Genomic DNA, 26,019 nt, shown 5'->3' with positions numbered 1-26,019 from the left:
TGGCTTGGGAGAGCTTTGAAATTTCTGAAAATGTTTAAGGCTTGATGTTTATAAATACATTCCATTAGTATTTCTTTGAATTGCTCTTTTTTTGTCATTCCTTTTCCAATTCACTTAACCTTCCTGTTTGTGTGGCCAATTCAATTTCTAACTTATTTTGAAAAAGTCAGTCTTTCAATTCTGAATATAAACATGCCACATATTTTTGCATTGTGTTGTTCTGTCTGTTAATGACAGCTTTTCTGTCCAGGTCATTTTCCTGTTCTCCTCCTGATTTTGAGTCTTTTATCTGTTAGCATGAATGTGCCTAACTGTACAGACACTCCATTGTGTGCAGAATCGAACACACCTTACATTCAAAAGAACCAAATATTCCAGCTTCAAGTGTGTCATCATAATGCTGATGCAAATTATGCCATCTGCATGTCACGTGACTCATCACATGATAACACTTTCAATTCATTTCACATTCTGTAGAAAAGAAGGGACTGTTGTATGGAAAAAACTATGCCATCATTGCAAGTGAATGTTAGCATTTATATTAAAAAAAATTTGTGGACGGCTTTTGTGTCTTTAACGTGATGTGATGACCTAATGTGATGATGCATAAATAATTAAATGTATGTGTAACAATTTGCAGAAATGAGTAAACAGGTCAAACTAATCCATGCTGTCTTTTCCCAAACCTCACCTGTTGTCATCTAACTGGCTCTCTTTCTATGACACTAGGAATGAACCATATTAAAAGTAGGGATGAGTTGCACATTTAAAATACCTTAATCGTTTTATATATTATGTATTTGGAATTTCTAGAGCAGATCTTAAGCCTATATGTGATCAACACTGTCTCATCTTACAGCCACTGCTATGGTTTTTGCAGTACCATCCAGCTCATATGCTGCAGGCGAGAGTGAGATAATCTACCACTAAATAGACCCCTTACTTCCTGTGACCCCTCTCTTATTTCAATTTAATAGAGCAAGAGATAGGTAATGCTTCTGCCTGGTTTTGTCAGTGTGTTCATCCATGCATTTATCTGTCTGTATCTATCTATCTATCTGTCTGTCCAAGTTTTCTCAAACTGATAACTTCCTTCTCAAATGTCAAGGCCAAAATTTTGGTGTGTACCTAGTGTAGTTTCCCACGCAAATGGAGGGTGGGCAGAAGAGGTGGGTGGTGTAGGTAACCAATCGTGAGGCAATCAGTCTTCTAATGCCACATAGCCGCAATATATCAGCGTTTTATCTAGCCCCTTTGACGCATGCCTACTGCAGTAAATCACCCTCTGGATGGCAGGCCATTAAAAATTGTCCCAGCAGTTTCTGACCCTGCCTTGTCATGGGTACATTCGCTCATATTGATATTTACATTTGCAGCCCTGGCATCAAGTGTCCGTCAATCTGAAATAATGTTTGTTTCAACTTTGACTTTAGAAATGTGAGACTTATGAAGGTGTTTTCATTAGTACAGAACAGATGCTGTGCTACTGATGTACCACCAGATATGTTGTTGGTTGTGGTACTCATCATTTACAAAATATGATTTTTTTTTTTTTTGAGTTGACGTGCAAGATGTGACAGATTTACTCTCTTCCCTTTACTACAGAAAATATACTTTAGATCCAGATCAGGCATTTTCGTTTTCTAGAAGTTTAAAATAACAATAAATGAAACTAAGTTTTACAGATGTCTTCAGTTGATATGTTGAACAGATTTTTTTTTTTTTTTTTGCCGAATGAGCACAGAGGCACAGATGGCACACCCAAAGGTTAAAGCCGTTGTTTTTGTAGGGACTTTAAGGGAGTTTCCAGATGAAATTCCAAGTGAAAATTATTAATTGGTTAGAACTGTTCAATGTGAAGCCAAAAAATAAATGTGATAAAACAAACAATGTTGAAATCATTCAAAATTTTTGCTAAAGATCTCTTAAATTTATGGGAAATTAATTAGATGTCAGTCAAGGCCATACAAAACCCAGATCGTAATCATCAAATTCCTCTGTATTTGCAGTATAACTAGCGGCAATTGAAAATCACATGATGTGCATCTGAAAAGGTCATCCTTGAGGAATGAGCTGAGACCTGCGAGCCGTCTGGGTCTGCAAAAACAGGGAAAGAACAGAAAGCCTACGACACCCTGGAGAAAGGCATATGGCACAGCGACGACTGTAGTCAGCTAGAGTAACTAAAGCTGGACCCCCTACAGGCAAACTGGAAGGGTTCATTTGCTCTATTCAATGCAAAGTCTTTCATCAGAAATCACTGGAGGACATGAACAAAAAAGGGATTCATTTGTTTATTTTGCCTTTACAAGAGGAGCCCTTCAATGCAACATCTTAAACAATGGTGTCCCACAGGCACATCTTTGATGATCTCTGGGTAGATGGTACTTGATTCATGACATATTTGAGTTGTAATGTTTGATGTGTGTAGGTGGAAAGAACTAGGGCAGGACAGGAGCAGATTGTTTCACCGATTGATATATTTTTTTTCCACCTCTTCAGGTGACATTGGCTGTTTAATCATTTGTTACAAAGGTCTCTCAAAATTTTGAATGATACACATTTTCTATATGATGATATTGTGTTTCCTGTTAAGCAAAAATGGAAACACAGACTTGGACTCAAGTTGCTCTTAACTTATTTGCCAAAAAATGGACTTACACTCAAGTTAGACTTAACTAGGACTATAAGTTATAGTCTTGTTGACAAGGAACAATTTTTGGTGAATTCCATCACACCATTTTTTAGGGTCTGTCACTTTTTGAGAATGCATGTGGCCATTTGCTCCCATAGCAATGCTTAAACATGACAATAACTGGTTTAATTTGGTGCACATCAAGCATGTGATTATCTGTGGAAATGTGACATGCTTCAGTCATAAAGTTAAATACTTTCATATATTCTCATATACTATTATACTTCTCTTAGATAAGTATGATAAATAATAAAGAAGTATGATTAAGGATAATGATGAAGGAACACACACACACACTCACACACATAGGCCTACCTAAAATTTGAACTAGTGAAAAAATCTGCTTTAAATTTGTGCTAATCTCTAAATTAAACATCCAAGAAGTCATCAAATTAATTGGGACAAATACTAAAATACATAAATGCAGATATCAACGTCTCGAAAACAGATTAGTACCAAAATGGTGTTGCTGGGTTGTGATAAGTCATAACACAACAACCCCTTTTTGTTATAAATATGTTTTCTATTACTAGGCCTACACGTGAGCCTGCCAGATGCGAAAGACAAGGAATAAACGGATAAATCACTCTCAATCAAAACCCCAGACATAGGCGTGGGTAATTTACTTACTAACGTCAACGGGTGGAGAAGAAAAAGTATGAACGGGTTAATTTGAGTCATACTCGTCTTTGCAGAATAAGTGAAAATTCCTCCGCCACGGCAAGAAAAAAAATATTGGCACAAAATCGAGCCTTCTTTCAAAACCCGCTCAAAGCTAAATAAATTCATAGTTTATCTCTACGAATATTTTAAATGACTTAAAGGAAGTAAACTTTCGAGGAGCTCGTTATTTATAGACGCATCACAGACTATAGATCCATCAGGAGGCTCGCGGAAGAACATCTCCGTCTGCGACTTCAGTGGCTGCTAGGACGACAAGAAGAGAGAAGTTCAGAAAGTTTGATCACAGCGCAACTACAAGAAGAAAAAACTTTCAAATGAAGGCAGTAAACGGATTTATGTGGCCAAACGAGACATTCTGACAGGCAAAAGACCGCTTCTCTATCAAATATAATTAGTTTACCTGCTCTTGAAGATCATTTTGAGATTCGTTACGCTTTAACCTGACGGAGCACAGCCTCGCGCTGGCGGCTCTATGTGGATTTTACTCAAAATATGGGCCAATTACCCGGTGTCTCTTCGGGCAAAGTGATCCTTATCGTTATTTGCTGCCTTAAAGTATCATATGGTAAGTACTTTAACGGCTTATATTTCAGAACACGTTTTTAAAAGAGTAATTAGCCGTCAGTACGCATCTGTACGGCGGTGTGGAGCATCAGCGCTCATGTCTCGGTTCACGGCCTCGAATGGCGTGTGGCAGCTTCACGTTATCGAAAACGCACGAATTCACAAACATGTATAAGATATTTTATTTATATATTTTGCGTAAACATTTAAAAAGCCCTACGATTTTATTTTATTTTTCTGAGGGCCACACTCGTGTTTCACACCTCTGCCCAGATGTGAAAGAGTCTGGGCGGATTAAATCTGCAGCAGCTTTCAGTAACATTATGTGAGAGAAGAATTCAAAATGGACACGTATGAGGCGAAAATATGGACTTTTGTTTTGGCTTTCAAAGCGGTTTTTTGGTTTTCGTCTTTAAGAGTATGGAGGAAATCTTTTTACTCGTTATTTTGAGGTATGTGTGTTGTGGAGTGTGAATTTTCTGTTTCCAGATAAATGAAGTTGAATGATGGTTTGTGTATTTGTTGTATTTCTCAGTTCAGCAGTGCTGAAGAGTTTTCCATCTGACGGATGTTTATTTATGCTTAGCAGCTCGTCTCAGCGGGTTTCAGAAACAAAGGGTGCCAGTTGTTGCATTAAAGACTTGTTTGGAGGAATAAGGTCACATGTGACTTCCATTCCACATGCAAGTCAGACACAATCCCTCCAGAATAGAGGAGCCTCACAAAAGAAAACAAGACAAAATAATGACTGCAGGCTGGCAAGAAGAGGGAGGAATGCTGCTGTTGGTGTTTCACATTCCTCTCTCTCTCTCCCTCTCTTGCCTTTTTAATTTTCTTCCTCTCTCACTCCCTCATACACACACACACACACATACATATTTCCCTGTGGATGCACTGGATGCAGCTCGCCCATTGTGTCCCACAGATGATGTTTCTCTGTATTGAGTATCATTCCTTGGGGTGGGATTGATTTCACTTTTCTTTATTTCCCTGCCTGGCACGTCGCCTCAGTTGTGTAGGTTGTTTCAAGTCGCATGTATTTGCTCACATATGCTGTTACAGCGTGTGCAATAAGAAGTTGTCCCATTGTTCCCGCCTGCGAGCGGCATGCATGGTGCCCAGCCACGGTTCTGACCCACTGCTGCTCTCTGGTGTGAAATGTGATTTATCTTCAGCGTACTCCCACTTCTCAGAACACAACGGGATGGTTATGAAATGGCCCACGGTCATGCATATCTCAGGGATGCCCACATCCAACCAGCTGGTGCGGTGGAGGTCTTGACCGGGTCACTGGAAGGTGCTTCGTTGTGTTATGATGACATTTTGAAATTATTCTCCAGTTAGGTTAAGTGAGTGTACATATGCACGAGGCTTTATTACTTTTTTGTAGTTTTCACTTGGTACCCAATGAAGCGCACACTACTAGACTGAAGAATGTTGCTCATTCACTCTTTTGCTGATTTATTGGGTGTTGTGTTGCTTAAAAACATAAGGTGACAATTTTGAGCAAAGGAAACCAGGGAATGATCAGAGAATCCTTTTTCTTCCCATCTGTATACTACAACGCATTGAGTTCCTAATAACCAAATCTCCACAACTGAGATGTCGCCCCTTTTTTCCCCTAATACTGAAGGAGAATGCTGCGGGAGGCCAGAAAGGAGTGAGTGAGACGCTCAAGCTTGTTAAATCCGCGGATTAAAACCACTGTGCAGGTTAACAAATGAAGTGGGAATTAAGACGTTCTGCATTCCTGCCACACTGCAATACGCTCAGCCTGGCACCAGCCACACAGACACAGTGCCAGCTTGTCTGTGTACAAGCTTAACAGGCCTGACCTGAGAACTATATTCCATGTCATGCAGTATCATTTCCTCCTTAGTATTGCAGACTGTAGCTGTGTCTCATTTAGAAGGATGTGTCCTCCAGAGGTCTCATTCGAAGGGTGCATAGGTCATCGAGGCTGTCTCATTTCAGAAAAGCAAGCAGGACACTCTGAATGCGACCTTCAAATGCGACCTTCTTTCACAGGAATTCGGAGGATGCATCAGGTGTATCCTTCGCTGCTACAGATAACCCACAAATCTTTGCATCACCGTAAACAACCGTCGTTAATTTGAAAAGATGTACACATAAGTTCGGTGGTGTTTTCAACTTAACTTAAAGTACCTCCAGTAAAAACGGATAAATTTTGTTCTTAATATCCTCCTCCTTTTTTCTCTAACAGATGTCTGTTGTATGTACGCTGCAACTCCTCAAACATTGAGCAAAATAAAACAAGTAAAAGCATTTTTTTTTTCAAATTACTTTGCAAATTTAGAAATTATTTTCCTTCATTTAAGTAGTGTGAGAGCGCAACGATGCGCTAAATGTGTTGGCAAATCAACGTGATACTTTCTGTTTCCTTTTCCTCCCATCTTACGAAGGCCGTCTCGTTTTTAATTCTAGGTTGAGGACACTTCGTTATGCATCCTACAGAGGATGCGACCTACAGAGGATTTGACCTCCGGAGGACGCATCCTTCTAAATGAGACACAGCTTGTGTGTCAGACATTTTTGATGTTAGTAATGTAATATCAGCCTCATCTACAATGGGCTTGTGATTTAAGGATGTACCAGTATTAATATGGCAATGTTGATAAGCTGATATAAAGTTGCAGACGATATTGTCGAAATTAAATGTAAAACACTAAATGCTAAAATCTGTCATTTTTAAATGCTGCTATTTTATGAAAATACAGTAATATTCTGAAGTATTATTATAATTTTAAATACTTGTTTTCTAATTTAGTGCATTTTATAATATACTTTATTCCTGGCTGTGATGGTAAAGTTGAATTTTCAGCAGCCATTACTCCAGTTTTCAGTGTCACATAATGATTCAGAAATCATTATCATATTATTATCAGTGTTGAAAACAGTTGTGCTGCTTAATATGATGAAACTTTGACAAATTTTTTCATCAGATCCTGATGTAGAAAGTTCAACAGAACAATTTTTATTTGAAATAGGAATCTTTTGACCAATTGTATGCGTCCTTGCTGAATAAAAGTATTAATTTCATTTAAAAATCTAACTTTTTCAACGATAGTGTATGTAATACAGTATCAAACAATACAGTAAATAAAATAAAATCTGTATTATCAGGCAATAACCAATCCCTAATTCCTACTTGGGATAAACATTATGCATTTTTTTTGTGCTTGTGCTGATGTGAAAGTGTTCTTTCTGATCGTTAGCATACAGCCAGCTCTCAGGACACTTTCATTGGAATGTTGTTGCTTTGAGAATTATCAGGTTTCCTCCCAAACTAGACGCAGCCTATCATTAAACAATCAGGGTGCCTTTTAGCCCCACATGATGTACAGATTTAATGAGCGCCACTGAAAACCTCCCTTCATTCTTATGTTATCAAATCTGTATGCAATTACGCCCCCTGTCTCATTACAGATGGCTTTGGGAAGGGTTTATTGTTTGTTACCATGTCAACGTTTAACAGAATAGAGAGCGCTTGGTGTATATACAGAAATGCCAGGAAATGGGGTTACTTCCTCACTGAGCGTGAACAACTTCCTTCTGCTGTCCAGCATGGATGTGGGCCAATGCCGGCAAATCTCTTCTGACTCTCTCTCTCTTGCTCGCTTGCTCTATTGAGTACTTTCCTCTCAACCAAGCCCTGTCAGACTCCCATAATTACTTCCCCATCTCTCTCAGCAGCTATTAGCACTAACAGAGAGCAGGAGAGAGAGACCCACGCGAGCAGAGATGTCCCTTGGGCTCTGGGTTTGGTCGCGGGGATGAGGCAGTGCTCTCAAACAACCAAAGCTTACAGCTGTGAACCAGCTGTTCTGTGCAAAAGCTCCGACACATTAATGCCGCCTGATCTGCGTGACTATTTCTATTGCTCATAGATAGGATTAGGGTTTTGAATGAGCACCTAAAAGTAAATATTAAACTTTGGCACGTAACTTATGGACATGAATGAATGATACCTCAGATCGTGTGGCTTGTTTTAGAAGAGGCGTGTTATTACTTTTTGAGTGTACAATTTTCACTTAGTGGACGATAAACTGATTTAGAATTTTTTTGTGTTGCTTTTGTGTTACTGATGGTCAAAGGCAGATCAAATATGACTAGCACTTATGTGTGACTGATACTGAGTTGCATGAACCATGTATTTCATGTGTTTTTGTGGGCGTAGTGGTGGGCGGCTCATTATATCACAGCTGTTTTATGTGTTCGAGACTAATTTCCCTCAGTTCAGCAAAGCCTAAGATCTAATTCAAGACAGATTTTGTGTTGAAAGCTGTTTTTATAAGTCACTGAATGTAGTTTAGAAAGTCCCTGATCCCATTCCTGCGTTTGTGGGGATAAAAAGTCATGGGACTGCTTTTTATTGAAGGCAGGTTTGAGTTGGCTTCAGAATGTACACCCAAGTGTTCAGTGCCAGTAAACACACACACACAAACATACACACACATCTAATAGTGGTGCTCAGTTTTGCATGTGTACATGCATTGGTTGTGTGTAGATGTTTTGCAACTGATTTATAACCGGCTGAGAGATTCACGTTTTCACATCTGGCCACGTTACTGTTGGAGCCCCATCTGAACGAGAGACAGAGAATGAGAAACACAGACTACAGACAAGAAAAAGTATGTGAGTTCAAGATGTAGAAAGACTAAGAGAAAGTTGAAAATTGTGTGGCGAGAATCCTGGCAGAACTGAGTGTGGATTGTGTTACGGTTTCCTGGAATGTCTGTTCTGTGTTGGATCTACTAACCTTTATGTGGTCACCCATCCATCCACCCATCTCAAAGGGGACACAATGGTTGGCATCCAGCTATGTGATTATATAAATATTTGTATTATGTATGATTTGTATTACAGAAATAAATAATATTATTATTTTATAAAGATTTATTTCTTGGCAGTTTTTGCCTTTTTAGGACAGGACCATATTTTAGACAGGAAGCAAAGTGGGAGAGAGAGGGGGGGGTACAGAATTGGGGAAGGTCCGCAAGCCGGGACTCGAACTCGGGACACCCAAAGCCCAGCGGGGCCACATCGGCCCACGAGCCCATTGGTGCCGACAAATAATATTATTTTTTAAATATTGCAATAAATTATACTTTTTAAAAGTTTTAATACTTTTTTTCCCGCAGTTCTGATTTAAACAGTGTGTTGTGCTTTAGTTGTTTAAAAGTTTGCTTGGTAAAACCTTTTTGGGAAATTTGAGTTTTTAGATTCAACCACCTCTTCTTACCTTTGATATAGCCATGCAAAATAGACTACTTTTCCCATTGCGTAACAACTTGCGGGTTTTTTTTTTAGCTCCCTTCCAAGAGTAATGTGTTTGTAAGATTGTCAAGTTAAAAATAGTCTGACTTTTAAAACATGTCTCAAGACCCCTGCATTCTGTTCCATTTTGTTGTGCTCCGTCTAGCTGTTTTTGAATGCAAGAATGCATGTTATGTAAACACCGCCTAAGAAACACATCCTTTTGGGATCAGGTTCACCCAAAACCAAAGTGAACGTAAAATTACATTTGCTTGAAAATATATAGCCTAGTTTAGCACTTTTTTGTGGTCTATCTGTACATCGGATTATTCCTGGAAATCTGGAATGATCTAATCATTCATTTTGGAAAGATCTAGGTTTAGCTGAGTGTAACAGAAGGGGAAAAGAAGACATTTGTTTTTAACAAATGAGTGTGAATTGCTTCTCTTAACTATTCCACTTATCACCCTCCCACTTCTTTCATTGGGTACTTTTCCTCTTTTTCTCACGTTGTCCTCACATTTGCCCCTGGTTCCATTCCTTCACACCTCAGGGACAGAGCTCTGGCCTCATGAATGTGGAAAAATGAAGACAAAATGTTTAGCAGTTGGTTAATCACAGCAGGGTTACTCTAAACAGAGTTTGTGTGAAAGTTTTGGCTGTTGTTTGCTTTTGAGAAAACTCCTGATAAACAGAGTGAATTTAGCTTGTGTAGAGCACATGCCCATACAGAGACTTTTAAGCCCACATGCAGTGTCTTCACCTAGGAACGGTTCCCTCCTGTCTATGTGATCATTGCTCATTAGGTGGTTCAGAGTAGAGCCTGATCACAGATCAGTGATGTGGTGAATCAGGTTAACTCCAAGCCAGAATGTTGATTGCAGCAGGTGTGCAGGCTTTCAATTAAGTGCCTGGTTTATGGTTGGCAGATCCTGGATTTATAAGTGCACGAGGCTTAAAAATGCCTCTTCTGTAGGACTAGAAGTGAAGAGGAAAAAAGTGTTCATTTACGAAAGCCTGTCCCAAAATCCTTTGAGAACTTCCCCTCTGGCGGTTTGATGAAGCATTTGGGGAGCTTGTCAGACTAGTCAGGGCTGAGCCTCTTGCTCTCTGTGCAAGCCTCACCCTTCGCTTGTGTCTCTCACTGATCTACATTCTCTCGCTTTGTCTTCATCATGTTTGCCCATGAGACTTTGTGACCACACTCTTAAAAAATAAAGGTTGTCACAATACCATCATTTCAGAAGTCAGCAATACCGGTTCAGTTACACAACTCTTGATACCAATTTCAATACCACAGAAAAACATGTATGCTATTGAACACACGTTACAGTTTTTTTTCAAGTTACAAGTTTCAAGTTACAGTTCACGCAAGCATTCATGAATTGAACAAAATGGTCAGTAGTCAAATCAAAATAGGCTAAACCTACTTAACAAGATAGTTCACCCAAAAATGTCTTTCTTTTTTCTGTGTAACATGCAAGAAGATATTTTGAAAAATATTCGTTTTTTTTTTTTTTTTTTTTTTTAAGTTTTTTTTTTTGTCGACGCAATAAAAATCATTGGTTCTAATCATAATTTAGACCCCATTGACTTTCATTGGATGGACAACACAATTCATATTATTCAGAATAACTTCTTTTATGTTCCACAGAAGAAAGTAAGTCATACAGGTTTGAAACAACTAAAGGATAAAAAGAATATTAAGTCTGAATTGAATTTTTTTGGGAGAAATATCCTTTTAAACTGCTGTATTATATTTCAAGAATGGCTGTCATCAGTCAACATTAAAGCCTAAGACTTTAATTCCTCTAAGACTTTTATTGCTGGGTTTTTGTTGAAAATGATAACATCATGTTTACAGCTTATTGACTTATTTTAGAGTATCTTATATGCTTGTTCATATCAAAAGGTGTCTTTAAGTGGCTGGCTTGGCCTTATATATTAAGTCATATTAAGATATATTAAGCACATAATAAGAGTGTATTTGAATTTAATAAGATCTGACAGCTACATCTAGCATTTTTAAAGAACCATATAGGCAACTCAGGAATCCTAGTATACAGACAAAAATAAGTTTTATTATTGAAAGGTGCTGCAACGGACATTTTATACACCAGTGCTTGGTTTCCCAGTCTCTCTCACATTCTTTTCTCCATTATTGCCTCTTGCCATCTTGAGCACACTTGACTCCTGCTCTTGTCTTCTATTCTTCCCTCTCATATCTCCAGCACTCCAGTTCCCCTCCCCTTGGTTCTTAAATCTCTGTGAAAGCACAATTTCACACTCAGCTTAGCCACTTCTCCCAAATATTTCCCACCATAGTTGCTGCCAAAAAGGGGTGCAACCAAACGCCTTCTCCAGTTGCAGGCTTTGACCTCACAGGGCATTAAATGCCGGGCACGACACAGTGCGTATAGAAAGTATTCATCCTGCTTGGACTTTTTCATGTTTTCTTGTTTTACAGCATTGAATCACAGTGAACTTAATTTGGCACAGTGATCTTTCTGATGAAAAGAAAAGACTATTTAACGTCAAGCAAAAAGCAGTCTTAGACAAAGTAATCCAGTGTAAGTGATTTCATAAGTATTCACCACCTTTAATATGTGTTTAAATCATCACAGGTGCAGTCAGGTGGTGTTGGTTTTGATGTCACATGATTAATTAAATGGAGACTGTCTGTGTGTAGTCACAGGGTTATAGTTGATTGTAGTACAGTATACATACTGTACATGGATGGTCCAGCTTCTGAAACATCAGCATTAAAGCAGACCATTCTCCATAAAGATAAAAAGACACTAAGCAACTCTGTGAAACAGTAATTGAAAAACAGCAAGCAGGGGATGGACACAGGAGAATCAGTAGTCACAACTTTATTAGAGAGTAGCTAAGAGAAGGCCACTGTTCAGATGTCATATGACATCTCAGCTGCAGAAATCATGTGGGAGAGTCTGATGAGACCAAAGCTGAGCCAAACACTGTGCGTGATCAGAAAAACACCATGTCCAGTGTAGCGGTGGCAGCCTCATTCCATAGAGATGCTTTTCCACAGAAGGTTCTGAACGTTTGACAGTAGTGGCACTGGTGGCACCAACACCTTATGTGGTACCACTGAATATTACATGTTTTGTTTGTGATGCACATTTCACAGTAGCGTGACTTGACAGTAGCAGTAGCTTGAAATGAGTGTGAATGAAATTTATTTTCATTAACAAAAACAGTAAAGTCTGTCAAACAGTAAAGTGGAAGAACCTAATTTTTATAGCATAACATTTAAACGTTCTGACTGACTGAGTTGGGACTCTACTTTTATTAAAATTAGACATTGATCTGGTTGAAACAAAATAATGTTTCTCGTATGCTACAGAAATGGCAGCGGGTTATCAGTTAGGCAAACTGGTATTGGCACCATGACTTTTAACAAAATTTAACAGGTGAAAATTCATGGTGTAGAGCCCTGTTGAACAAAAGGAAAAACCTACAGGGAAAAGCTGGTGGTGAAGTTTTATTTTACAATGAGAATGAGTTCAAATAGAAGGTAATATTGAACACTTGCAGAGTGAACATCATCATGTTTTTGAGGAGGTGTGTGCATGATTACACAGTATACCTAAACAATGTGCTTAATATAGTATATTGGTTAACACTAGTGGATCTCAACACACTTTTTTTGGCGGTTTAAGGTGTTGTTTCTATCTGCACTATGTTGGTTGTTTAGCCTATAAATATGTGAATTGACAAGAAGACCACATCCACCACTTTTTCAACCTCCTTTTGCCGATATTAAAAGGTTTATTTTTCCATGATGTAATGCTGTGTGTCGAGCCACTGGTATGTTTGGTATATGGTGTGATGAGCATGTCTTTTCTCTCAGTTTTATGATCAATAAAATAAGGTTTAAGCCTTGATTTCATCACAAAATGTTCTTGAACATTTGAGTGTTATAGTCTTCCAAGTGTTATTAATGATATGTAGCCGGGCTCAAAGTTAAAAAGCTTTGGGGTATTTATGTAAAGCCCCGTCTTTAGCTGCTGGCTTCGTGCCCAGGCTGCGCTCGCTTTCTCTGCACTTTTGCACACGAGGATATTTTGAGGCCTGGTCAAAGTACAGGAAGTCGGTATTAGCGCTCAATGCACTTCCTGTCTTGAGCTGTACTACTATGTTACTTAGTTTCAGAGCTGCTTTGAAATCATATGACCTGCCACCCAGTGTCTTATAGGGAAGTGTGGGCTGGGGCTCACTTCTATTTGCAGAAATGCACTTGACTTTTCGGTAAACCAGCCTAATATGTATAAATTAAAAGTTTTAAGATTTAGCCAGAACATAATCTTTAATATAAACCAGACACATTTACACATTTGAAATGAGTTTGTTGGATAGAATTTGCTTGGTTATATTACAGCCAGATGTTCATATGCTTCGTTGTGACGTCCAGGCCTATGACGTGTGTCCGGATGCTTCCTGTATTTTGAGAGGAAATGAGTGAAAGTATCTGATCAGTTAGGAAATTCCATCTTGAATGCACTTGGCACATTGTCACCATAAAGGGTTTTTTTTTTTTTTTTCTTTACCTTTGTTGCTCTACCACTTGTCTCTCACCTCTTTTCCCCAATAACTCCGCTCTCTGTAGTGTTTGTATCAGAGGGAGTGGTGTGGTTACAATCTACAGCAGCTTTTTTCCTTTGCTTTGTGTCGTCAGAAAAATTTTGCATTATGTGTAACATCCTGACAATGTCAAGCAGGTTTCACTTTTCTACTAAAGTACTAAACTAGTTAGCCTGACTGTGTGAGTTAGAAATGCAGTGTTAAATTTGTGATAATTTTGTGTATTGGCCATATTTAGCTTTTTTAGTGTTTAATTTTTTGGGCCCAATAAAAGATTTAACTCTTTTTATGCAACATTTCAAAAGCACTAAACAGGCCACTTTTTCTGCTATACATTAAAATGGAGTTCTGAACAAAAGTTTGGGAGGAGCTACTTAATGTAGCCTTGTCAATCATGATACAAATACATTACTCTCGTTACATCTCCTCAACTCCAGCTTTACTTATGTTTACACCTACTAGTCTGTTTACCTTTACCACTTTCAATTATTAGAATGGAAATGTGAACTTCTAAATAAAAATGCACATTACTGTTCAAAAGTTTGGGGTCAGAAGATTTTTTTATGTTTTTTAAAAAAAAGTCTCTTTTCTCACGGAGGCTGCTTTTTTTTGACAAATTCAGTAAAAATAGTAATATTGTAAAATTATTTTCCAATTTAAAAAAAAAAATGTGTTCTATGTATATATATTTAATATATTTAAGATAAACTATTCAAATTTTCAGCAACCATTACTCCAGTCATCAGTGTCACATGATCCTTCAGGAATCTTTCTAATATGCTGATTTGGTGCTCAAGAAACATACCTTGTATTGTCTTATACTGTTGCAAACTTATTTTTGAGAAAACTGTGATACATTTTCCACTGGATTCTTTGAAGAGCATTTATTTGACATAAAATTTCTAGGGCCCTATGATTTCCACAATGCGGAAAATGCAGACAGAATTGCGGAATCCAGTCATAAAAATGGAATTTACTCTATAACGTGATATGTCACAGAAGTTTCAAAATTTTGAATGAATAAATCAAGAGTAGGTCAGTTTACTTGAATCAGATTGTGATATGGGCTACTGTCTGTGAATATTAAGCCACAAAAAAAGGCTTTTAATTATAAATCCTGCTTATTCTAAGTGTAAATGAATTGCCCAGATCCCCAGATTTGTTTCCTACACATACTGAAGTGAGTGTGACTCACAGTGTTTTCAGCGTCTGCCCTGTCACTAAATAAGGACATAAATACATGAACAACATCTCCAGAGCTGTTCTGAGAGTCACTTCATGAGCATTTGACAGTTTCATTTTAGAAAAACTATCGTCATTTCATATACACACAAACAAATCTTTTCAGGGCAGCCCGTCAAAGTAAAAGTCAGGTTAAGCTTGAAGAAATTGTGACAGAAATATATTACTTTTGTATAGTACTTTAAATAAATTAAAACTTTAACTTAACGATTAAAATGAAGTCCAGAAAAATTAAATGGGGGGGGGGGGGGGGGGGGTCTAAAAAAAAAAAAAAAAAAAATGGAATTTGGGAAAAAATAAAATGGAATTCAGTGTCCTAAATTTCTTGACATAGATCAATTTATTGCTCAGTCTCAAAGCATTAATTTCTTTTAAAAAATCTTAGTTACCCCAAACTGTGTATATAATAAATTAACCCGAATTAACTTGTACATACGTAAATGAACCCAAAATTAGTTTGTTGAAGTAAGTTTAATAGGTGAGAAGAAAGACTGTGTTATGATACAAAACACTGACACAGCTATTTAACCATCAATTATTGTATATTGTATTCGTTTTGATTTTGTACTGTTATTGGTTCTTTGCACAGCACTGAGCCAGTCCTGATCTGATGTGTTCATGTTTCTTCACAGCTCTGCAGTGTGTGGACCGCGTGAAGCCCTGTGTCAACAATGCTACCTGTGTGACTTTCCACAATGGAACAGACTCTTGCAGGTAAGACAGGACGACTCTCACATTTAAACTCCACTGTCTGTGGCTCATTAAGAATCAGAATCCAGGGGCGAGACTGTTTTGCACAAAGCTGCGTTGCCTAACTTCATTTTTCCACAGAAATAATAAAATTGGGTCACCCTAAGTATTTAATATTGCCAAATCCACTCTCCTGACAGAGTTGGAGTCCTCCCACGGTACACTGAGAAGTGTGTGTCTTAATGATTGCATTTTTATGTATGCATGTGCGTATTTTTGCGGTGCATTTAAAACTGTCTGTGAGTGTAGGAAAATCTATGCAAAGTGGATTCAAAAAAGACGAGTAACAGTTGGAGTGGAAAAATGGTAAAATGCATCAAATTCTTGTGGTTGCAGAGTTTAAAATACACACACACACAAGTTTCCTTCAATGTTAAATGCCGGTTCCTTTACTTCTGTTGTTCGTTGAACGTTGCTTGTGGCAGCTTGTAATTGTGCTTTTTATGCTGTATGATTGAGGGTTACATTTATTGCTTTGCCCAAAATAAACACTTGCTAACAAACCTATCATGTTACATTTCTATGGGCTGTGAAACAGAGAGGGACTGTTTTCCCATAATTGAATGAATCCTCTTCGTACAGTCCACAGCCATGGAAACATATTTCACAAATTCCGCATGTCTTACCTTGACAATTTTTTGCACTTTGAGTTTGTTTTACAGTAAATACGTTCCTACTGCCGTATATCCAGCCTTAACAACGTGTAAATAAAGAAATTGAAACCACATCTGATGGTAAAGCTCGGTCTTGCGGTAAATCAGGACAGGAATGCAAAGAAAGCTTACCTCAGCACCACACTGAAGACACAACTTTCAAAAAAATTGATTTGAGACTTAAGTTCAATTCGTACTAGGAATTCAAAACATGGAATGAAGTCATGTTTCCCAGTGTCAGTAATTTGCAACCAAAAGTTGCGACCTTGTGAATTTTCACAACAAATATTGGCAGGAAAGTGGACGAGACAGGCCTTTAGCACAGGTTCAGATTGGGTAAGACAGACATAACAAAACCACAGACATATCACACTTATTGTTCATATAAATAATCCTCCACATCTACTTGAGACAGACTTTAGTGTGTCTGCTTTAGTGTTTTTGAAGAGTTAACAATGCTTAGTATGTTTGGAGAAAAGCCCTTTTATTGCTCTCAAATCTTAATGGGGGTTTCAGTTGTGTATTTATGGAGTTTTATTCAAGTTTTATTAACTTTTATATGGTTACTTTGTATTTTATTCAGTTATTTTATTATTCAACTTTGTATTGATTTGTGAAATTAATTGTGATATCACAGCCCAGATCATTTAGAAAGGTTATTTGACTTTTGATTGTAGAGTTTTGATTATATCTTGGGAAATCTGAGAGCAGTTTTTGAGTTTGATCTCTATCACAATGTCACTACCAGATTTTTTGTTTTGTTTTTGTAATTCATCGTCATTTGGATATTTTGTTTATATTAATTTGATATTAGAATCCGTTTTTATTTTAGTATTATGTATAGCATTATGTATATAATTTAAAAAATATATATTTTCAGTTTTCATTTTGTTAATGGTTTAAGTTTTAATATATATATATATTTTTTATGTGCTTTTGTTATTTTTATTAGGCCTGTTTTATATTTCTTTCCAGCTTTAAAAAAACTTTTCCAGTTTTTTTAAGTTAAGCACTTTGTTTTTCAGGGGGATTTTTTTCATAAACATAAAAACATAAATACATAAAACATTTAAACATAAATACTAATATTAATCTTATTGTGAAGTGCTATCAAAAATCTCAAAATTAGAAATTTTACATACTGTACAATTCCACAAAGTTTTTGTTAGGTTCTGCCAGGGAACTTGCATGAAAACCAGAATCTGACCTTCCCAAGCTGACAGAAATCAGGCACACCGGTTGCAGCCGGTTTCCGACAGCGTTAGACTTTCTACAGCTCAAATTCTTGAATGCTATGAAAGTTCATCTCGGCTTGACTTTGCTCGAGAATGCAGGCTTTCAGCGACCTGAAATGGCTGACTGGGTGTGTGTGCAATCTCAAAATGGAACAGGCTGACACAAGGTACTCTCAGGAGTTACTAATACATTCTGTGTAGGTGAGGTGACACCCGAGAACCAAAGTCAACAAGGTGTTTTTCAGTTTTTTTTTTTTTTTTTCCCTCTGCCACTGAGAGCTCGGTACAGGAAGAGCAGTGTGACAGAGGTTGGCAGAGCAGGGGGTATGTGTGTGTGTGTGTGTGTGTGTGTGTGTGTGTGAGTGGTCAGACCGGTGCGTCTGCAAGCCTCCAGCCAGGGTGTGAGAACCAAGCTGTGTGCCACCTGTGTGTCTGTAATTTTTTTGTATGTTTTGTGTGCGCATGTGCGCGTGTGTCTGGTTTCATATGTGCCTGTGTGTGTCATTGTACTTGAAGGCGTGCGTGTGTGGTGTTGGAGAGAGACACGTGAGGAAGCCTGCAGGATTTCCACTGCAGTGCCAGTTTCAGAGCACAGTACCTGTAGAACAAAGAAAACAATCAAGTGGTTCACCAAAACCTGACTTCATGGTGAAGTAGTGATGCAGATCAGTGAGTTTATTTAGAGTTCTTCAGCTACTGTAAATTTTTTGACAACTGACAGTCTGACACGTCGTGTTACTGTTCACATGCAAGAGCACAGGACTCTAAAATCAAAATTTGTCAACTTTAACAAAGAGTTGCCTTCAACAATTTTTGTCAATGAAAGTAAATTAAATGTTTAATTGTTGGACTGGCAAGAAAGGCTGTGTTTTGTAGCGTCTTGCTTTACGAGCACTACATTTTTAAGCAGACTCCAAATATTTGTGTAGGTCTTTAACCGTTGGCAAGACACAGATCTTTGGTCATTGCATCACATTTGTCTGTTTTTCTTTTTTTCCATTCACATGTGTTTGTCTGACCAATGGCAGACTGAAGTTTTATTTGAGTCTTCTTTCAGTTTTTCACTTATTTATGGTGAATTTACTTTTTTAATAAGGGGTCCCTTACAGTGAATTTTTATTTTTTTGGCAAGTTGCTGGTTAAGAATTTCCCAACTAATTGATTAAACATTTGGTCAGTAATTTTTTAAAAGAAATTAATATGTTTATAATACTTTTATTCTGCAAAAATGTATTGATCATACCAAAAAAAGCATTGATTATTTAAGTTAATAAAAAAATGTGGTATCTACAAAAATATTATTGTTTACAACAATAATAATGAGAGCTGTTTCTTGAAAATCAAATCAGCATATTATAATGATTTCTGAAGGATCACGTGACACTGAAGACTGGAGTAAGTCAGTTTCAAGAATGCTGGAAATTCAGCTTTGCCGTCACAGGAATGAATTGCATTTTAAACTATATTACAATAAAACATTTTTCAAAATTTAACAGTATTACTGGTTTTTTTTTATATTAAATAAATATAGCCTTGGTGAGCATAATATACTTTTTTATTAACCCCAATTTTTTTGAACGGTAGTGCATTTTTGCACATCCCTACCTAAAACAAAGCAGCACAATTCTAGGCCTGACACAAATCAAGGATTTTGCAACTTGCAAATGGATCTGTGCTTATCTGAGCCAAAGTGAGTGAGTTAGCAGTAAGAGAATAGCTGGCAGTGTGTGTGCGTGTGTGTGTGTTTTGAGAGCAGAAGTGAGACTGCCTTGAATACCTGAGCTCACTACCTCTCTCTGCCCAGAATCTTATTTTCCCTCTTTCACATCAAACAAGATCTCTTTGTCTTGGCCTGCGTGAGGGGTGCAAACTTATTAATTTTTTACCCCTCACTTCCTTCCCCCCTCCCTTCAGCCATTCTTCCCCCTTCGATCGGAAGGGAGAGTGGAGTCAGCTTGGCGTTTGTTTGATCTGACAGTTAGAATGTGCCTGCGGGGAGAGGAGAGCAGTATGGAGACGTCTTTTAGCGTTCAAGAGGGTGAAATCGGAGATGTGTCTGCCTGCTGGTGAGAGAGAGAGGAGGTAGAGAAAGAGATTACCCTGTCAATACCTCTCTCTGTCAATCATCTCTCTCTCTCTCAGAGCCCTGTGTTCCTTTATGACCTTTTTTTTGGCTTCTTTTTCAGTGTTACTTCATCTCTCTCTCTTTTAAAATCTTTGAGCTATATCATCCCTTTTCTTAACATGCTGTATTGTTCTGTGTTTTTTATTATTATAATTTTTTTTTTACCCTCCTTTCATCCCTGTCCTTCTTTCACCTCCCTCTCTCTCTCTCTCTCTCTCTCTCTCTCTCTCTCTCTCTCTCTCTCTCTCTCTCTCTCTCTCTCTGTGTGCCTACAGGCTGGGCTGATTTGTTTCAAAGTCACATTCAAAGTGTGATGGCCTCAGGAAGAGCGTTTTTGTGAGTGCTTTTTTTTGGTTCGGCAGAATTTGTCCAATCGTGACCTGCAGACGTTAAGTGTGTTGTGTAGCAGACTGACTCAGTCATTAGGTTTGTGCTCCTCTCTGACTGTCAAAGACTAGAATCTGCTCCGGTCGATGGTAACGGTCTTTAAGTGTGTTGAGGTCAGTCTTGGAATGTTTCCGCTAGTTGTGTAGTGTCCCCAGCTTTAGGGAGGTTTTGCCAGATTTATGTGACATCTGGGAACAATTTTGTCCCCTAAGTATAGCTGAGTAAACTTATACACATGAACTTGTAGTTTACAATTATATTTATTCATTTGGCAGGCATTTTGATCCAAGGCAACTTTGCAGCATTGCTTGTTTACCACTTGAGAAGCAAACAGTTTGTAGGTCGTTTATACTCTCTCCCTAATCCCAAATATCCACAGGAATTCACTTGTATAAAAGAAAATAAGTTTATCACACAGTCAACATGCTGTCTGTTTCGTTTTCTCGTTTTAATTTTTTTTGCACCGATTCCTACAAAGATACTGCTTATTAAATCTAGTTTGATTTCTTGTAGTCCTCACTATCTGCGTAAGTGTGAACGTGGGTACGTGTTTGAACCACACTTTGGTATGAAACACTTTATCACGAGGGAAAGTTTCTCATCCTTGCCAACTAATCTAAGTGGACAACTGCTTCAGGCCAGAAGGGGCCGTCCCACATCAAGCCGAACATGAGTCTATTGAAAGCATTCTCACAAATTTTCACAAATGTTTCCTATCACTGGAGGCCTAACACAATAGTGGGAAATGTGGCAACCAGGGCCTAAACACGACACACCGTGCTTACAAGTAGAGTTGAGTGACAGAAAGATGACATGATTATGAGAACAATGACACACACAAACGCACATACACACACATAACTTGGGGTGTTAGCATTGCTGAGGTTTTAGGTTACCCAGCATATAGGTTTGGCTGTGATTTCTCGGTCCTCACTGGGTGGAGGGAGTTCTGTAATGATTAAGAATTTGGGTTCCTGACACAAAGGTTGTAATTTCAATCCATGGCAGAGACCTTATCAGAATTGTGTCCTTGAGAACGGTACTTAACCCTATGTTGCTCCAGGGAAATCGGCCCTACAATTACAGCACCACAAGGCTCTTGGAATGAGAGCCCTCTGGTCAATGGCACGTAATTAACTAAGTAACTACTCTAAGAGTTAGCATTCCATTGCATGAAGATTCCTGAAAAGTATCGCTTAAGAGTTTTCCTTTTTTGAATGCCTTGTGTTTGCTGATATCAAAAAACGAAATAAACGTTGGCATTCTCTCTCAACGAGCAAACCAATAAATAAGATTAAGATTGCTTTTGTAAATGTTTGGAGGTCACAAACTAAAACTGGCATGATAATCGTTTTTAAACTGGTGGTGTGAAACAACATTTTTCTGTTACATCAGTAATGTTTGATCATGCTAATTTCACTAACTTTTATTCTATAATTTTTTTTTTTTACTGTATTTAAATTTTCTTTAAAGGTTAGTATTTTTAAATATTACAATAATTTAGTTATTTACATTTGAATTAAATTATTTATATATTCAGTTTAAATTGGCCAACTTAATTTGTGCTCTTTGCCCATTGCAGCAACGGATTTGTTCAGCCAAGTTTCGTTAAGTCCAGAATTGTTCAGTGTGTGTTTTGGAGCTCAGACTTTACACTAGCACAATGAAGCTTTTCATCAAAGCACAGACGAAAATGGTACAGTAACCGAGCAAAGTGAAAAGAAAGGGACCATAGAAGAGAGCAGGAAAAGAAAGAGCGAGGGAGGAAGAGTATATTAAGGAGGAGTATATAAAGAGCATAGAACCCTCCCTTCAGTGAGACATGCTGTTTTCAGATCAGATTTATAGGACATATGCACTCGTAGTCACGCTCAGTCTCACCACAGCACTTCTGTCTACTCCACCCTGCCCTCCTTCTGTCCTCCTCTTTTCTTGTCAAAAAAGGGAGAAAGGGAAACAAAACGTGCTTTAACTTGCTTTATACTTTTACTTGTTACTTCTTTCTTTCTTTCTTTCTTTCTTTCTTTCTCGTCCCTCTCTGTGGTTCAGCCCTCCCTGTCTGTGTTACTCTTTTCATTTTGCACCCCTCCCCCTGCCTCCACTCTTTTCCCTCTGTTTTTCCTGCGGTCGTTCGGCTTTTTAGCGAAAATTAGAGAAAGCCAAGGATGTAGAGGAGGGCCGCCTGCTTCTATAAATGCGGCTGGCTCTTTTCCTCAAGAAAAGCAAGGATGGAAAGGAGCATTTTTAGTTACCTTTTGTGTATGATGCAAAAATGCTCAATTTCGCCCACTCTTGGTGAAGCCCACTCGACCCTCGGCTGGTTCAGATTAGATAATCTCAGTACCTTGGGGGTGGGGGACAAACTCTAAAGTGACGTTTCTTGCACGAGGAAGTGAGTGGGTTGAAATGTAAATTTTGATGAGGTGCCTCAAAAATATGAACTAGAAAAACTAAAAGAACAGTTTTTCCCCCACCCAATCACCCCAGGCTCCGTGGATGGGACATGAAGAGGTCAGTGAGCCAGAGAGAGAGGGGCGCTAATATGAACCATCTGTAGAAATCTGACACCTCAGGAGAAAGAGCGAAAACGAGGGGGAGACGGAGGAAGGGAGAGAGAAAAATGCATGAAGGATAACAAAGAAACCTATAGATGAGTTTAGCTGTTGGAGTCATTATTTTGTCAAGGTTTGGTTTTTAGATTTGCAGACTGTAAATATTTATGTGCATATAAATCACAAAGACAGCCATAAATAAAGTCACAAATGCGCAAAAACCTGGGCTGTAATACCTGCAACCCTTGGATGGTGATGGTGGTCTGAATGAGCTTTTCTCTGATGAAATCATAGGAGAGATGAGCAAAAATCCCTCCTTGTCTTTGAACAGTATAAAGTGACACAACTGTCTGAAAGAGCCCTGTTCCCCTGAGTCCAGGCTGTTTGCTTGCACCGGGTTTAAGTGTGTTTGTTGTTGTTTGAGTGTCAGCACTGCTGTGATCTCGTGACCAGAGGGTCGCTGTGGGTGTATTCTTACCCAAAGCACAAAATCACACACACACACAGCTGGAAAAGAGAGCCAAATCACGGTTGTGCAGTGTGACCAGATGCAGGATGCAAGCTTATGCTATTATTGCACCCTATTTTATGGTGGAGAATGCAGGGTTACAAATACACAAAACGAGGAGGGTGGAACAAAATGCATGAAGGATAACAAATAGACTCTTCTGTAGATGAGTGTTAGAAGTAAAATAAACCATTTTCATGTAATCAAAATCATTTTCATAAAGAATGAATGAAAAAACAGTTATAACCTGCACATTTTCTCATATCACCCACCATTATTTAATTTTGGACCGTGTGTGGTCGAAATGACTGAACTTGAGCCAAGATTTCTGCTGCAACAGTTTGCATGTGTGTGTTCTGTGTATAATCTTAAGAGACACACTTTGGGAAACGGGTTGTTTGGAATCTCAAGTAGGTATGTATGCAGTCATATGGGCGCGACTATACACACACACACACACACACACAAATTGTCAAAGGGGCTTTTTTATCCCTCATCTGTGTTACCTGACCGTTCCTCTGGGAGGCCGGCACCTGCATGGCAACAGGCCGTAGTGTGTCGCACACAAGAACACTTTACATGGCACTAAAACTAAGTTGATTTAATGTTAATAAGGACATTTATCACTCTTTTTTTCTTTCTCGCTCAAACACATTTTGGGAAGTCTATATCTATGACTTCACTGGACCATGACAGTTAAACATTAGCAAAAACTAAAAAGGTCAGAGAGAGAGAGAGAGGGTGGGGGTTGCATCGATAGAGAGCACAAGACAGAAGGACAGACAGGGTTTTTTCCTCCTCAATCTTATTTTGCAATCATGTAATTTCCTCTTTGTGAGCACTAGTCATGTGCTGAAATCTCTGGAGATCTGCAGTGAGGAGAAATGCTCCCCACTGTCTCATGACAAATCACTGTACACTGTCACACTGATATGTATGGTTTAACATCTACCTTTGCCCTGATTTTGTCCTCGTTGTGGCATCACATCCCATGTGCCTTCTCAAGAGCTTTGACAACATGAAGCAGCATTTACAAGAATAATTTTTTTTTGATATTTGTCTCTCTCTAAAAAAAAAAGAAAAATTATATATATATATATATATATATATATATATATATATATATATATATATATAATTTTTTTTTTTTTTTTTTTTTTTTTTTTTTTTTTTAGAGAGAGACAAATATCAACTTTTTTTTATTCTTGTAAATGCTATAGGGCTGTCAGTTTAAAGCGTTAACTTAATTGGTTATGAAAAAAATAATGTGATTTAATGTCTTAACAGTTAACGCACTGGCCCCGGACCTGTATGTCATCTTACATTTCATACAGTTGACTGCTGACAAATAAGATGCAGGGAAAAGTCAAGATATTGGGGCAAAAATGCCTCCGTATGAGTTTTTGTCTCATATTTATATCACATGATAAGCAATATCACATAAGCAGCAAGAGCAATATCACAAGAGTGCTGTTTATGTTCGAATACCATGAGTGCAAATGTAATTTTTATAGTAACAGTTTAGTAAAAAACAAGTTAATATTGTATTATAGATACATTTTGCCAAAATAATATATTTTATATATATTTATAGCTAAATTATGTATTATATATTATATATTATTATTTTATATATATATATATATATACATACATATTTAGGGCCTAAAACTAACTTTTTGCCACACCTGCCAATGGCCGGTGATGTGATTTAAAATCTACCAGCTCCAAATGAGTTTTTAACGGCTATGAAACTCTTTGCAAAAACAGGCAGTTATTACTACTACAATGACTAAACATATTTACAATGTTTTTAATTTGTCCTGCTACTGGTGTCTCCATTAAATGCATTGTCCCTCAATTTTACCTGTTAATTAATTATAGCCATCCAACATTACAGTATAATTTAAAGCCATTATTTTTAACGTTTAATTGGCTCTGAAATATATAACAACTTTTAATTTAGGTGATTTTAAAACAATCTTCACAAACTATAAATTGTATATGCATAAACTAGGGCTGTGCGATTAACCGAAATCGCGATTTGAGACGTTGCGATTTGCTAATCGCAAAGCCTGCGATGTGGACGCGATATTACTCTGATCCAGAGCATTTGCATGACTGCCAACCAATAGAGTGAGCGCACCTCCGTTCTCCCCGATCAGCACTGCTCTAGCCAACTGCGTAAACGCCTACCATTTAAAAAGGGTCAGATTGACAGTTAGGCAAATTAAAACTAAGAAACTAAGAAAAACGTATGTAACTTCAGCTTCAAAATGACAGACAACGAACAAAAAAGGCAATTTGCAAGAGCATATCAAGAGCTCCCTTATCGGTTCTGCTTTCAGTACTGGAGAATAAAATATAAATTTTTAGATGTTTTTATTAGTAGGCTACATGAACCTTATTTTACACATTTTATCTCTAAAAATAGATTAATTTGACATAAGTTTATAATGCAGGTTCGCTGATTCACCCCCGCCCGTGTCTCTGATGTCTCACGGATGAGCCGTTTACACGCAGCCTGTCTCGTAATGCTCTTATATACTCACGGTCTCGCGTCCGGTTCTGCTCCGCAAGTCTCTCACGAGCACATCTGGCAATATGGACGAGGCCTGAAGCATGCGCGCAACCTGTGTCCACTCGCGCCTGGCTCCGCGTTTAAAACGAATGTAAATAACTACTTGCCAATTTCACTTGGATGAAAATAAACATTCAGCACATTTCCCACTTGTTCTTAAA

The 26,019-nt window shown here is 38.0% G+C and overlaps 1 protein-coding gene across 2 annotated transcripts in view; it reads left to right on the top strand.

The window, feature by feature from the left end:
• The first annotated feature begins 3,632 nt into the window (after window positions 1-3,632).
• Window positions 3,633-26,019, top strand: part of LOC306847782 (uncharacterized protein) — a 45,790-nt gene continuing 23,403 nt past the window's right edge. For both annotated transcript variants that reach the window (XM_079381932.1, XM_079381931.1), the window contains exons 1-2: window positions 3,633-3,944; window positions 15,700-15,781. In XM_079381932.1, the coding sequence (XP_079238058.1) occupies window positions 3,872-3,944; window positions 15,700-15,781 (155 nt within the window). In that variant the 5' untranslated portion in view covers window positions 3,633-3,871. The remainder of the gene's footprint in view (window positions 3,945-15,699; window positions 15,782-26,019) is intronic.

Source organism: Barbus barbus (assembly GCF_936440315.1).
Source record: "Barbus barbus genome assembly, chromosome: 28".
NCBI lineage: Eukaryota > Metazoa > Chordata > Actinopteri > Cypriniformes > Cyprinidae > Barbus > Barbus barbus.
The sequence above is the reverse complement of the archived record's forward strand: the minus strand, read 5'-3'. Positions and strand labels throughout refer to the sequence as shown.